Below are 13,902 nucleotides of genomic sequence, written 5' to 3'. Positions count from 1 at the left end.
CTTTATCTTGTTACTAACCTAATCTGACTTCAAGGCCGCTATGCTCTTTCAAACTCATGTTTTTCGCAGATTCAGATCCTGTTGCGTCCTCTGGTCTTTTCTCTCCTAAAGCAGTGAAGGGAGGCCGGTTATCAGGCGAGAGAGCAGCAGAGGGGCTGAGCAGGGCTGTTGGTTACACTCTGAATGTTAATGGACGAGTAAGAATGGGCAAACAGGCCCATTGAAATGCGCAGGTTGAATGTTTTCTTAGGGTAATACAGTGGCTATACAGGGATCCCCCATTTTTAGGACCAACTGGTCTTCTTTGTTTAGGGTGGCACAGTTAGTCAGACTAATTGTGTTCTACAGAAATTGTTACTAGTTTATTGCTATTTTTGTGATTTTGTGGGTGAAAATCATCTCCATACTAATGGGCCACTATGATATTGCACTCAAAAAAATGGATTTTCATCAATTTTGTTAATTAAAACAAGCTAGAGCAACACACATCTTGAAGGACATATCACAATTTCATTGTGCACAATCAATTTAGGTTTGTAAATGGAAATGTACTTATTCTATGGGCATTCAGAATCTATAAATAGTTTTTGATGGCCATGGTCAGATGTACAGAAAACCCCGATCCAGACAGAAACGAATGCATCAAAAATTAATTTAAGCATTATATTTCTTTTTAATCTGAGTAAGAATTATTTATCTAGTACACTACAAAATTAAAATAGTTTGCCAATTATTTGCAAATTTATATTTGGATGCCAGAAAAAAATATACAACCAATAGACAATGGTTGGTAAAATCCAGGAAAAAAAATAATGTAGTAATTTAAAAGTAAATCATTAAAAATATATATAATATTTACTGAATTAATCACATTTAGTAAACTTAATAAATTAAAATGTATATTATTTCAGAAATATAATGTTGTAATCATTTAAATATACTAATTTAGTGACTTCATCACATCTATACTTTTTTCATAATTTTAAATGTCAATTTAATCACAAATTTAATACCCAAATTTAATACAAATTTAAGTTCATTCTTTTTTAAGTGTGATTCACTGTGGTTTATTTAGAATGTTAAACACTGATTGAAATGTATTTAAAAAACGTATTAACACAATTATATTTTATTATATTTCAGATCATGCAAAATGTTTAATATCAGGAGTTTTAAGTGTAATCAATCAGGAATTGATGAACTGGCAAGAACATGAAACAGATTTGTACAACCTTAGCCACACCACTTTTCATGCAGTAACTTCACAGAGCTGTGGATCTGTCCGTTACTAAGTATTCTGGGAAAAAGAGCTCTCACCTTTTGTTTTCTATTGAGTGCAACACAGGTCCACTCTCTCATATCCACAATCAACGGACCCTAGAACCCCTCCACAGGTTCTCATTGGCCACTGGCTTTCCCAGCTCTGAGATAGATAGATAGATAGATAGATAGATAAGACAGATAAGATAGATAGATATGCTCTTAACCATCAATTAAAGTGGCAAAAACGCCTGTGAAATGTCAACAATGTATCTACTCGGTTCAGGAATGATTTGAACAATATGTACTGGCAGACTAAAAATTTTAATATCCTAAGTCACTGTAACCTCTTGCGCGCTCCATGCTCCACCCCGTGTTTCGCGTGGCCAGCTCTCTTTGTCCGGAACTCAGCGGCGTGCTCGCGCAGTCCTGACTCTGTACTGAGATCTCGCCGCGCGCACAAGCGACTCCTCGATTTGCACTCTGCGTCCCGACTGCACACCAGCGCGAGAGGGGAAAACTTTCTTAAAACTTTTTTTAATCGCAATTTTCTCGCTTCTCCTCCTACAGAGCAAACTGCTTCGCGGATCTCTTCAACCGAAGAAACTGGTTAAGAAGTGCCTTACCTTTACAACACTGAACATGTGTGCGCGTGCATAGAGCTGGACGCAGCGCAGATTTGCTTTTGTTTTTCGTTAAAAAAAAGTCGCAACGAAGAGCGCAAAGTCTTGAGTACTTTACTGTTTGTTGTTGCTTTTGGACTCTTTTTATTTGTTACACTCTGCGGGATCGTTTCGCTCGGTGTTCTTCAGAGGCCCGGCTTTTATTGCTCAAGAAAAGACACCGATCAGAAACGCCGCATCCTCATGAGGAAATCAGAAGTGCGAATCGAAGAGATTTCGTGACTTTACTTTTTTTTTTTTTACTTTTTGCTGCCGCGGCTCGATTGCTCAAGCAGTCCACGATGAAGATGATCGCTGTATTTACTGTATGTATGTCGGCGGTGGTTTTGGCGTCGGCTCAGGCTGACCAGAAGGCAAAGAACTGCAATGAAGTCAGAACTGCTTACAGTTCGAAGGGTTTCAACGTCAACGATGTTCCCAACAAAGGAGTTCATGGTGAGTTACACTGGGTTTATTAACCCAAACTAGTCTGACACGTGGAAATCAAATGTTTCTGAAAAATCTGAACACCAAGATTTTAAAAGCAAAAAGTTATGTAAATACACAATTATAGGCTACATAAAAGTGTAGAGTGGACGTAAATCGTCAAGGTAGGTAGTGCATAAATTGTATAGTTTATCTCTGCCTACATATTGATTTTCTGTCGTTTTTAAAACTGCTTTTTAATTTTTTTTACTCATATTGGCTTCAAAATGATTGCTTTCAAGATTTTGTTAGGTCTTTAAGGTGACTAACACATTACTTACAATTATGACTTAAAGTAGCTATTTAAAGGGGGAAAAAATCACCAAAATATTAAAATACGGTCTACACGTTTTCATTTTGTTCCATACTAGTTATTTTCTTATTTCTGTGGAGCATAAGTGATGTTATGGAGAATGACAGTCTCAGTCGCCATTCGCTTGCATTACATGAATAAAATGACTGCAATCATAGTGAACGGTGGGACTGTCATTCTACCTAACATATTTTTTTGTGCCCACAGAAGTAAAAAGTTATAGAGGTTTGGAAAAACATTAGTTTGAGTGCATGACCGATTTCGATGAACTGTCCCTTTAAGTCTCTTTCTCCAGCTACATGAACGTTACGGCATTTCAGATTGTAAGTAGGCAGTTACTGCATCTTTTAAAACGGGATGCAGCTCGTGATTTAATTTCTATAGTTACAAGTGTTCCGTCGTTCCTCCTCTCCGCACCCCCAGCTGCTGTCTTTGTTTCAAAGTGTCGTACTTTGTCATTGTAAGCGAGAGTCAGTCATCGGACAGTGATTGTCATTCAGAAGCGCTAATGCTCATGTAAATGCAGTGATTTTATCTGGAGCGGGAATGGGGGCAGGGGAGCGTAACAAGTTGCAGTTTTTAGCTCCACTTCAAGGCCTGTATTGAGGGGGAGAAACTAGCCTCAGGACACAGTTTGGCTATAATCACGGTCTTATTTCCCCGTAAATAAAGGAGAAAGTTTTCCAGACTCGGACGCCAGTCAGAATAGTTAATCAAGGATTCTTCTATGCTTCTATTTATTTAAGGCGTTGAATCTACACGGTATTGTGCAAATTCATAAACAAATGCAAAGATATGAAAGAAACTCACTAGAAATCTGAAATTGGCAGGACATGCTCTATGCTTTATAAAGTGTTAAGCAATATCAGCCATGCTGATATTCAGTTCAACAGCACGACTGCATACAGCAGTTTACAATTATTTACAGTATACAAGTAGTTATTATCGACTAACTTGCGTTTCAGACAAAAAAATGTGTTTGTATATTTCTTCTCCACCAGTGAAAACATCACCAAAGAAGCCAAAGTGTCAAGCTTTGAGTGTTATCAAGCAATTCAGGGCCGAGTCTATGTGTGGAGTGGAGTGACAGCTTTGTCCTCACTAGGGTTGTAATTTCGAACAGTTCATCACATTCACAATACAATCTGACATCAGTTCAATATAGCATTTGCAAATACATCATGTACCAAAGCATGTCGCAATGCAATTTCAACTTGATTATATTCCTGAGAAGAGATGATGCCAACCCCTCAGAAGACAACATACAAAACGACCAAATTTTGCTATAAGTTTGATCGCAACATATAATCATTGCTGTTAATAGTGTTCACCGTCTGTTTGATTACAGGACATTAACTAACTGCTTGATTTTTACCTACATTTCTGCCATATGGACATCACCTTGAGATAGTCACCACTGATAAGCTAATACTAAATATAATGTAGAAACTTTAATTTTCTGTAAAGCTGCTTTGCAACGATTTGCATTGTGAAAAGCGCTATACAAATAAACTTGAATTGAACTGAATATTCAGGGGCCTGCAAACAATTATGTGCATATTTTACATTTTTATGAACTCACAAATGTAACCAAAATATAACATGAGCATTTAATTAAATTCTCTGAACATTGCAAACGCTGTATCCCTATAAACGTTTCGAAAGTGGGTTTTATATAGATATAGATTTATATAGAAGAACCATTTTTGGTTCCCCAAAAAACCTTTCAGCAAACAGTTCTTAAAATAATTTTTTTTCTGAGTGTGAAGAACATTTTAATAATCCAAATAACCTTTTTCCACAATAAAGAAACTTTTGTGCAATGGGAATGTTCCATAGAATGTTCTACATGGAACCTTAGATGCCAATGAACCTTTATTTTTAAAAGCGTAGTATAGAAAAATAAGTAATGGGGAAAAAACATATATTGTTTTATGCTGTGCATCAATACATCATATCATTTGTGATTTGATCGATTTGAGCTAATCTCTGCTTAGTGTTTTGTAATCAGTCCCTTTTAGCCACGTTCCGCTCACATACTCTGACCTAGAACGCAGGGAACACATTCAGGCTTGGTGATATAAACTAAATATCTGTACTCTTGAAACTTTGTTCAATCAAATTTAAGGGCCAGAATGAATTGTTGCATAATATCTAGTGCAGGGATCATCAAAACTGGCCCATGAGATCCACTTTCCTTCAGAGTTTAGCTCTAACCCTAATCAAACACACCTGAGCATGCTAATCAGTGTCTTCAGGATCATTAGAAAATCACAGGTAGGTGAGTTTGATCAGGGTTGGAGCTAAACTCTGCAGCGCACTGGCCCTCCAGGGCAAGATTTGAGGAACCCTGATCTAGTGTATTCCTGTGATTCTTTTTTTAAACCTGCTTGCATGACTGCAGCTAGGTGAAGGGGAACAATTGAGGATTAATTTTTCCTTACTTTACACCAGCCCAACAGGTCCATTGTCTTCCCAGAGGTGTCATTGAAATGCAAACTTTGAGTGTTCCCCAACATGTCTGCATTTGTCATGTTTTATTGTGTCAAATCTCCAGTTTTGTTGTGATGGCTTTAAAGAATGAATTATAAAGGCTCGTTTAGAGGTTTAGGTGCAATGTGCGTGTGCCTCTCACAATGGTGCACAATATGCGTCGAGACCCTGTGCAAGGCTAGCCTTAGTTAGCATGCCTTTGTCAATAAGAGACTGAGATAATTGATACAGAGAAAGTGACAAGGTCTGCTGTCACTGAGGGGTGGAGGTCCTTAGAAAGCAAAAAAGGAAGCACAAAAAACCTTGCTTTAGCTTAACAATGTCTCCTGTTGCTAGGGAGAAAATGGTCCACAGGAGAATCTAATTGAACTGGTAGTGGCCCCACGTTTCTGGCTTTCAGAGCTGGCCCTCTTCACCTTGTAGTCAAAACATGTCTTCTTTATTCTTCTGTAGTCCTGAAGCACAATTCCATCCTCATGGTTTGAGCCAGTCCTACACGTAGCACGAATCAGGCAAATGGTCAAAATTACATCCCATGCATGATGATTTTTCTGCGTTCCAGCGACTCATCAGTAAGGGTATTATACTATTTATACACCGAAGCATTTTTCGTGTGACTCATGCTAGTCAAGAAAGCCTGTTCAAACCGGTGGTTTCATTCAAAGACCTGTTCACGTGAATGTTGTCTTGCTTTTGTTAGTATCATAAATCAGAAGTTTAGAATGTTATGGCTTTCACAGGCACGGCATCCAACATGGCAAGATTTCCTGCAGCTGCGAGTATCTTTTGCAGTGGAAAGATGATTCAACTTTCTATCTTGAGATCTTAGGGTTAAAAGCTTTTTGTACATTATTTGGAAGTGAACCTAAAATGAGGGATTAATTTGGTCTATTATCATACATTTCCATCACAAATTCCTTCCTGTAATGTTATTTATGTCTTTAAATGTTAGTCAGAAATTTTCAGAAGAAGCCTTTTTATAAAAGAAGTAATTCACCCAAAACTGTAAAGAAAATTGTTATCATTTACTCACTTTAATGTTGTTCCAAGCCTTTATATGTTGAAGGATGTTCTTTGACTTTCACTGTATTGTCAAAAGTTTTTTTAAATATTCTCTTTTATATAAAGAAATGCATGCAGGTTTGGAATGATTCCTTTACAATTGTGCCTCTTACAGCCTCTAGCTATTTTTCCAACAAATGTGGTTAATGAATGATGATGTTTACTTAAATACTTCACTACAACCCTTGACCCTTGAAGGGAAAATATTTTAAAATCGAATTGTGTCTTTAAAAGCAAATGAGACGCCAGGTAGAAGTGTATGGCACTTTCTTTAGTAAAAGTTTTGTGGTTTTAACGAGTCATAGTATCATGTTTAAGACCCCTAGCCAATAAGTTTGCTGAGACCACTTACCACTTCATGCTGCCATTTCCAGTAAACTGCACCCAAGTGGAGGTTGTGGTGTGAAATTGGTGTTAGAAACTTTCTGTGTGTTTCTCTGCTGGATATGCATGGTTTTGTAAGGAGATTTTGAGGTGAGATCTTTCTTCATGGTCAGAGTGCCTCTCTAGATCCTCTCAGTTTGAGAGGACTGTGGATTAATGCACCTTGGAAAGCTTCATAGTTCTTTAAGCCGTGAAGTACATAGATCCCTGCTGAGGTCTAAACCGTCCGTATCCTCCAATCTGCAGTTAAACCAAAAGCACCGCCTGGCCTTTTTATAAAAAGCCTCACTGCTTGTGATGGTTTGATTGGCCTAGATGTCGTAAAACACGTGTGTCAAGTGCCTCCTGCCCAGTGGCAGGCGGCCCATCTTCAAAAGTTTCAGAGGAGGGGTGGTTAATACTGACCAGATTGATATCTCGCCTTGTCAACAGTTCCTCATAGTGATCCAGCAGATTGCTTTTCCCTGCTCTGGAAAAGTCTGCTTTGCTTTATGTTGGCGGTTTGCTCTTATGTCATGCCTCAGGTATGTACAATGGCAAAGATTAAACATGTTTCCTCCCCCTTTCTCCTGAAAGATTCATCCCACTCTTAATTACTAAAGTACATTATGAGACTCGGAAAGGCGATGACTTCACCTCGCTGGCCTCTTGATATTGTACAGATCAGATCTGAACTGGACTCACTTAATCTTTGGCCTGTAGCTTGGATACATCAATGTAATAGATTTATTTTTGCAGGCCAGTCTTTTATTATTATTATTATTATTATAGCTTGCTTTGTATTTTCACTTTGATAAATATTTGAAAGATTGTGTCATGTCATAGATAAGCAGGTCTACACTGAATCTGTGAACACAGAACTTTGCAGGAAGTAGTTCTGCCCTTTTTCTTGTCCCTTGTGTGTTTATTAACTACTTCAGCTAATTTGATAATGTTTTTAGCTACCGATAGAATTGGCGAAATCTTAACTCTTGTTTTTTTTATTTATTTTTTGTGTACTGTGACTAAATCCGTAATGGAGTTTTGGGTACGCAGTCAGCACATTACAGATAAGATTGTAAATTAGATGTAATTAAGCTGTTTATTTGGGTAAAACGCAAACAAATGATGTTTCCACTGACAGTCAGATGGGTTGAGAGTCACAAGAAGTTGATCATGCCAGTAAGAAGTTAATTTATGCTGTGTTAATGAGACCTTTGTATGCCACTGTGTCAGATCAGAGCATGCAAGCCCCCTCCCCACCGCTCCAGCTAATCAGAGGATAATCACTCAAGTGCGATCATTAAAGAACAAATCATGTTTGTTGTCACTATTGGCAGCTGTGTGTGCCATTATCAGGGCAGATGTCACTCATTAAATTATGAGTTACTGGAATAATAAAGTAAAAATACTTCTGTATTTTGTGAATTATTAATTTTTATAACGCATTAACACCCTTCTAATTCTGCTTTAAGGTAGATGATAAGTAACATGTCCATGAACTATTTCCATTGAGATATTACAATTTAAAACAACTGTTCTATGTTAATGTATGTAAAATGCAATTTATTCCTTTGATGGCAAAGCTGAATTCTCAGAGTCATGACTCCAGTCTTCAGTGTCACATGATCCTTCAGAAATCATTCTGATATGCTGATTTGCTGCTCAAGAAACATTTCTTATTATCAATTATGAAAACCGTTTTAATAAACTTTTCCAGGATTCTTTGATTGATAGATTTCAAAAGAACAGCATTTATTTGAAATCTTTACATTATAAACAATATTATAAATGTCTTGACTGTCAATTTTGCCCAATTGAATACATCCTTGTTAAGTATTGTTAAGTATAGTAACTTAAGTATTATTATTATTATTACTTATTATTTTAAATCTTACTAACTGAAAGGTAGTTTTTCCTCTATTAAAGTGAAATTTCATTAGTCACCATTTTTTTTTACTTTTTCAACATTTTTTTTCAACTAGCTTGCTTAAATAGTCTGGTAGTGAAAAATTAATTATTAAATGTACTAATATCAATATGAGATCATTCAAATTGCTTGTATAATAATTCGACTAAAATTTTAAAATATTTAAAAAAATAGTTTTTGTCTAAATTGTCTGTATATGGTCAGATGGCTTTGCAGTTCACGTTTGCCCTGCTGTGGGACAGTCTGAAGCGGAGCTGATCTGTGCTCTGTGCTCTCATGACCTGACCCCAGTGGATAACTGCCTGTAATTGAGTTTGGCTATCAGGAGGATGCAGTCTTGTGAATGAGAACCGAGCAGTGTTTGGTAATGAGCTCTCATGGTAATTCGTAACTATTTTAGGTTTTGGCAAATTCATATGAAGTTGTACGATCTCATTAGTTCATTTTTGTATGATCTGCTTATGCAGATTTAGGGGTGGAACATCATGCTTATGTTTTTTTTAAAAGTCATACTTTCCATATGAATCACATCATGCAAATTCATATGAAAATGCTATTTCATATTACTTCCATAATTCCATAATAAGTACTTCCATAATTATTACTGAGGTAGATGCAGTACTGATTCTGGGTTACATCCATGTTCTGTTCAAGATTTTCATGATCTGTGACTTTTCTCCACACATTTTAAAATGTGAGGAGAAAGTCTCTCTTCCTCTGCTTCCTCTCAATCCCCCTCCAAAAAAACCCTGAGAGCGACGGCCTGGTGGGGGGTAAGTGCAGTGTGTGGGAACAATGGGACGCCCCCTTTTAGCCCAAGTCTGCCCCCTCCTTAGCACATTCCACAGGGGACCACCAAGACCTCCTCATTGGGACCCTAGAGCCAGGAGCGGCAACAAAGACTCAGCCGGAGGATCTTCAACAGAGGATTGACTGACCGTTGAATGAAAGAGGAGGGAGTTTTGACTGACACAAGAAGGGCGACAGTGAGAGGCAACTTAACATGTTACTAAGAGGAGCTGCCACCGCGTTTGATTGAGCGAGAGCGTGTGACCCGCTCACAGGGAATGTGAGGAACGCTCCGAAACGTGGCCCGGGGTGGGATTCGTGGGCTCTGACTCACCCTGAGTCATCGTGCACACTGAATGGGGCAGATGTGCACAGACATGAAGAAAAAAGCCCTACGCTTCCTCAACCCAAGACGTGTCTCTCTTGTGACATTGTTAGTGTAGTTTGTGGTTTTCCCTGAGTAAATCTGGCACAGTACAGAGTGATGTCGGATGGGTGCTGTGTAAAATCTGGCCCTGTGTTTGTGGCTTTCCACACTTGAAGGCAGATACAGGCTGCCACTGAAGTTCCTTGTTAACACTTCCCATTTGCATGCTGTTAAATCGACACTCCCTGGACCCCCAAACTTGGCCGGTAGGTCTGTTCCTGTTCCCTCGAATCCCGCTGGATAGGGATGGCTTTGTAGGAAGTGTTTGTGCCAAAGCAGCTTTTCTACACTTTTTTTTTTCACTCTTTCTCCTTGTGCTGTTTCATCCATCCTGAATTTCTACATCGTCTAGTCCAAGTGTTATCCCTCGGTTCCTTTCATTTGTCCCACTCTTTTCACCTCCCTATCTGCTCTGTGTGTGGGAAGCTTTCCAGATGATTTTAATACCAAAACAGACTGCTACAGCGAAGACTGCTGTTTGCTCAGACCCTTCCTCCTGTGGCTTTGTTATCAGGCATTAGCATGGCCAATGTGTGCTGGAGTTGTCGAGCAGATACTGACTAGAGGCTTGAGCTTTGCATACAGTTCTCCACTGGGACATTCCCTTAACCTCATTCCTCTGCAAAACTCCCTGTGTGTGTTATTTGAGAGGTGGTGTGTCGTTTTTCTTTAGCTGGTTTCAGTCATATTGGTGTTGCCGTGAGCAGTGCTCCGAGATCTTCTCCCAAAGGGTGTTCCTCACTCCATAAATTCTTTACACCTCCAAAAGCTGCATAAACTCAACCAAATGAGAAATACATAAATGTGGTGCACCCTGTTTTCATCTTGTGTTTTGTGTCTCACAAACATGCATGTAAAACAAACTACTTAATGATGCACAATATCTTTAAGTACATCACTGTATGTACATTACTGTTGAAAAGTTTAGGCTCAGTAAGATTTTTTTCAAAGAAACTAATTAATACTTTTATTCTGCAAAGGGGCATTGAATTGATCAAAAGTAGCAGTAAAGACTTTTATAATATTACGAAAAATTTCTGTTTCAAATAAATGCTGTTCTTTTGAACGTCACGGCTTCCTCAAAAATATTAAGCAGCAACTGTTTTCCACATTGATAGTTCTTGAGCAGCAAATCAGCATATTAGAATGATTTCTGAAGGGTCATGTGACACTGAAAACTGGAGTAATGATTCTTGCCACCAAGAATAAATTACATAAAATATATTCAAATAGAAAGGTTATTTTAAATTGTAAAAATATTTTACAATATTGTTGTTGTTTTTTTTACTGTATTATTATTATTTTTATTTTTCAAATAAATACTGCCGTGGTGAACAAATAAGACTTCTTACAAAAACATTAAAAATTCTTCCTGACCATAAACTTTTAAATGGTTGTATATGTCATGAAACAAAACAATATGAATGCCCATACAAATAAATATTGTGGTGGTAACACTTTAGAATAAAGTTCAATTCATTAATGTTAGTTAATGTGTTGTCATGAACTAAGAATGAACAATTTTTACAAGCATTTGTTATTTTATGATCAGTTCGAGTTCATTCATAATACATGAACTAATGTTAATTTACACAATTTAATGTCAGAAATGTATTAGTACATGTAAAAATATTAATAAATGCAGTGAAAGTATTGTATCAATTTCATCAAATGAAAGTATTGTATCATCAAATGCATGAAAATGCATTAACTAATGTTAACAAATTGGACCTCAGTTGTAAAGTGTTATGGAAACGTGATATGATTTAATCATAACAGCCTTAATGTAAATCAGTAATGATAATTATGACTATATTATGTCTGTGGTTTTTCTCCCGCCTCTCACAATCATTTGTGGCTGTTTTGAGAGCCGAGAGATGTAGGCCAGAGGCTCATCTGGGTTTTGGGCAGAAGCCCTCCACTCTGGGAATGTTCCAGATTTCCTGTAATCCCTGCTAATTACTCCCACGGCCAACATCAAGACTCCCTCTGATGAGCCTCAGACCAGGACTTGTTTCAGCCCGCTTATATGCGGGCAGTTCGATTACCTAATTCTGCACTTCATACACATGTAAAAAGCCTTTGGAGAGAATGGAGAATTGAGGTGGTGGTGTGCGTTCAGGCAGACAGGTGGAGGCGGTTAAAGAGCTCCCTCTCAGACCTCCGTCAATTTAACTGACGAGGTGATGGGAACTCTTAAAACGGTCATCAAAACCAAATGCCTCGGCTCCGGTCCCACCTCTGGCTCAAGTGATTTTTTTCTTTTCCCCTAGTCTAGTTTGACTGTTCCGTTTGCCACAAGTCACTCAGACAGACCCTGGATGAATGTTTTTGAGTTGGGGCAAAGTCATGGCGATGATTTCACAGAAACAAAATGGAGGAATGGCTTGAAAACCTTAAAATGGCCACATTTGATCTCCTTTCATTCTTTGAGAGCAGAAGATCCTCTTATTGGTTGATTTATTGACATTCCTTTCCATAAATAATATCCTAGATGGTCGAGATGTCAGTCAAAAGCATAGTAAGTTTATCCCGGTGTAGGTTTACTCCCGCTACAATCGCTTATTGCCGCCGCTCTTCCCATCAACTTCACGGCTATCCAGTTTCCTAAGCCCAACAGGTATATCAGAATCATTGTTGCAGTGTTGTAGCTTTGAGGACTTGAAATATGATCTTTGGCCTGACCTCATCCTGCCCGTAGGCCCCTCTTTTTCTCTTTCTCTTTCACCATCCCCTCTTCTTTCTTTCTAACACACAGCTTACGCATTACCTCAATGCTTGTCAGTCAGTTTCTACATCTGGTGGATTTCAGCTGCTCTTAGATGTCGGTTATAAACACTGTCAGAGAACGGCTCGGGCTTCCGCTGCTTTGCTTTATCAAGGGGGATAAGATGTAGCGCTCCTGCGTTAAAACCTTTCATATGCTGAAGGTTAAGTAGATATTTTGTTTTTAAGCGGATTTTGAGAGTCAGGAAGAATATAAGTGTAAAAATGAAGGGTATCTAGACTTGGAGAGCCGCACAATGAGCGTGTTTGTGGTCTCGGTCATATGCGGCTTATGGTGGGCTTGCAAATTTCCAAACAAGACATGCTTTGACCTAGATATACCCCCCTTTTAGCCCTCAGGTTGTTTGTGTGGATCTTCTATGGTAGTTTGAAGTTAAAGAGCTCTCTTTGCTTAGTTCTGTACTGAGACTATAACACAGACAAAGAAATATACAGAGTGGAGTTGTGTGGGAAATGCCCTTCTGGTGACTATTTTTATACATGTTATGATGTACATATGTGCTCAACTGAAACTTCATGTAGTTTGATTGTTGAAAAAAAGTAGGTTTCTGTTGAAAGAAGCAGTGGCTTTTTAATAGGTTTTTGTGTTGTATATTTAAAGCAATCATAATTGGCAGCAATTAAGCAATTAACAGCCAGTCACCACTCTATTCAAGCAAAACTATTTCTATCATTTGCTAAAATATTCAATTAAGCTTTATTCACTCACAATAGACATTTGAAGCGTATCTCGCAGTGAAAGCATACTTATACTTTGTTGTTTTTGTTACATAGCAACTAATCTAAAGCTCTTTCATTTATTACATATTGTCTTGAAGAATTACAAGGAAAGATCTGCTTGAGAAGAGCAACAAGCATTGTTTTATTACATTTTGATTATGTGCATTGTAGTGGCATTTTTTCCCAATAAAGGTATGAGACAAAAGTCTTTTGAAGATTTATTTTCTTGCAAGAAAATGTCTACATTCATACAGCCATTGTGTTGGCTGTAGATTGCGACAAAGAGAAAATACCTGTATAAATGTAGTATTTACATTACACTCAAATCAGGATGCTTCTATCTCAACCAATCATAATGCAGGACTTAAAGTTCTCCGGCACCGTGCCGGATCTCCGGCGTGTGGCGTTTGGCTGCGGGAAAAAAAAGTTGCCCTACATTTAAAAACACTTGTTGATATCACGTTCGAGTTCATGAGTTCACCTACCAATGTATGAGAGGAACACAGCTTTCACTCTCAACCAAACTAACATTACTAGCCAATCAGAAGTTTTTGCTCTTATAAACACGAGACGCGCATTAGCTGATGAATGGAAAAGAAGCCTGGGTCTC

The 13,902-nt window shown here is 38.1% G+C and overlaps 1 protein-coding gene across 1 annotated transcript in view; it reads left to right on the top strand.

Annotated features, from left to right (window-relative positions):
- Positions 1–1,629: 1,629 nt before the first annotated feature.
- The window catches only part of LOC107751963 (glypican-6-like), a 76,469-nt gene continuing 64,196 nt past the window's right edge, over positions 1,630–13,902 (top strand). Inside the window, exon 1 of the mRNA XM_016567768.1 lies at positions 1,630–2,378. Coding sequence (XP_016423254.1) covers positions 2,225–2,378 — 154 coding nt within the window. The 5' untranslated portion in view covers positions 1,630–2,224. The remainder of the gene's footprint in view (positions 2,379–13,902) is intronic.

The sequence above is a fragment of the Sinocyclocheilus rhinocerous genome, unplaced genomic scaffold, assembly GCF_001515625.1.
Source record: "Sinocyclocheilus rhinocerous isolate Xijiao unplaced genomic scaffold, SAMN03320098_v1.1 scaffold662, whole genome shotgun sequence".
Classification (NCBI taxonomy): Eukaryota; Metazoa; Chordata; class Actinopteri; order Cypriniformes; family Cyprinidae; genus Sinocyclocheilus; species Sinocyclocheilus rhinocerous.
Note: the sequence above shows the minus strand (reverse complement) of the source record. Positions and strands in the feature narration are given on the sequence as shown.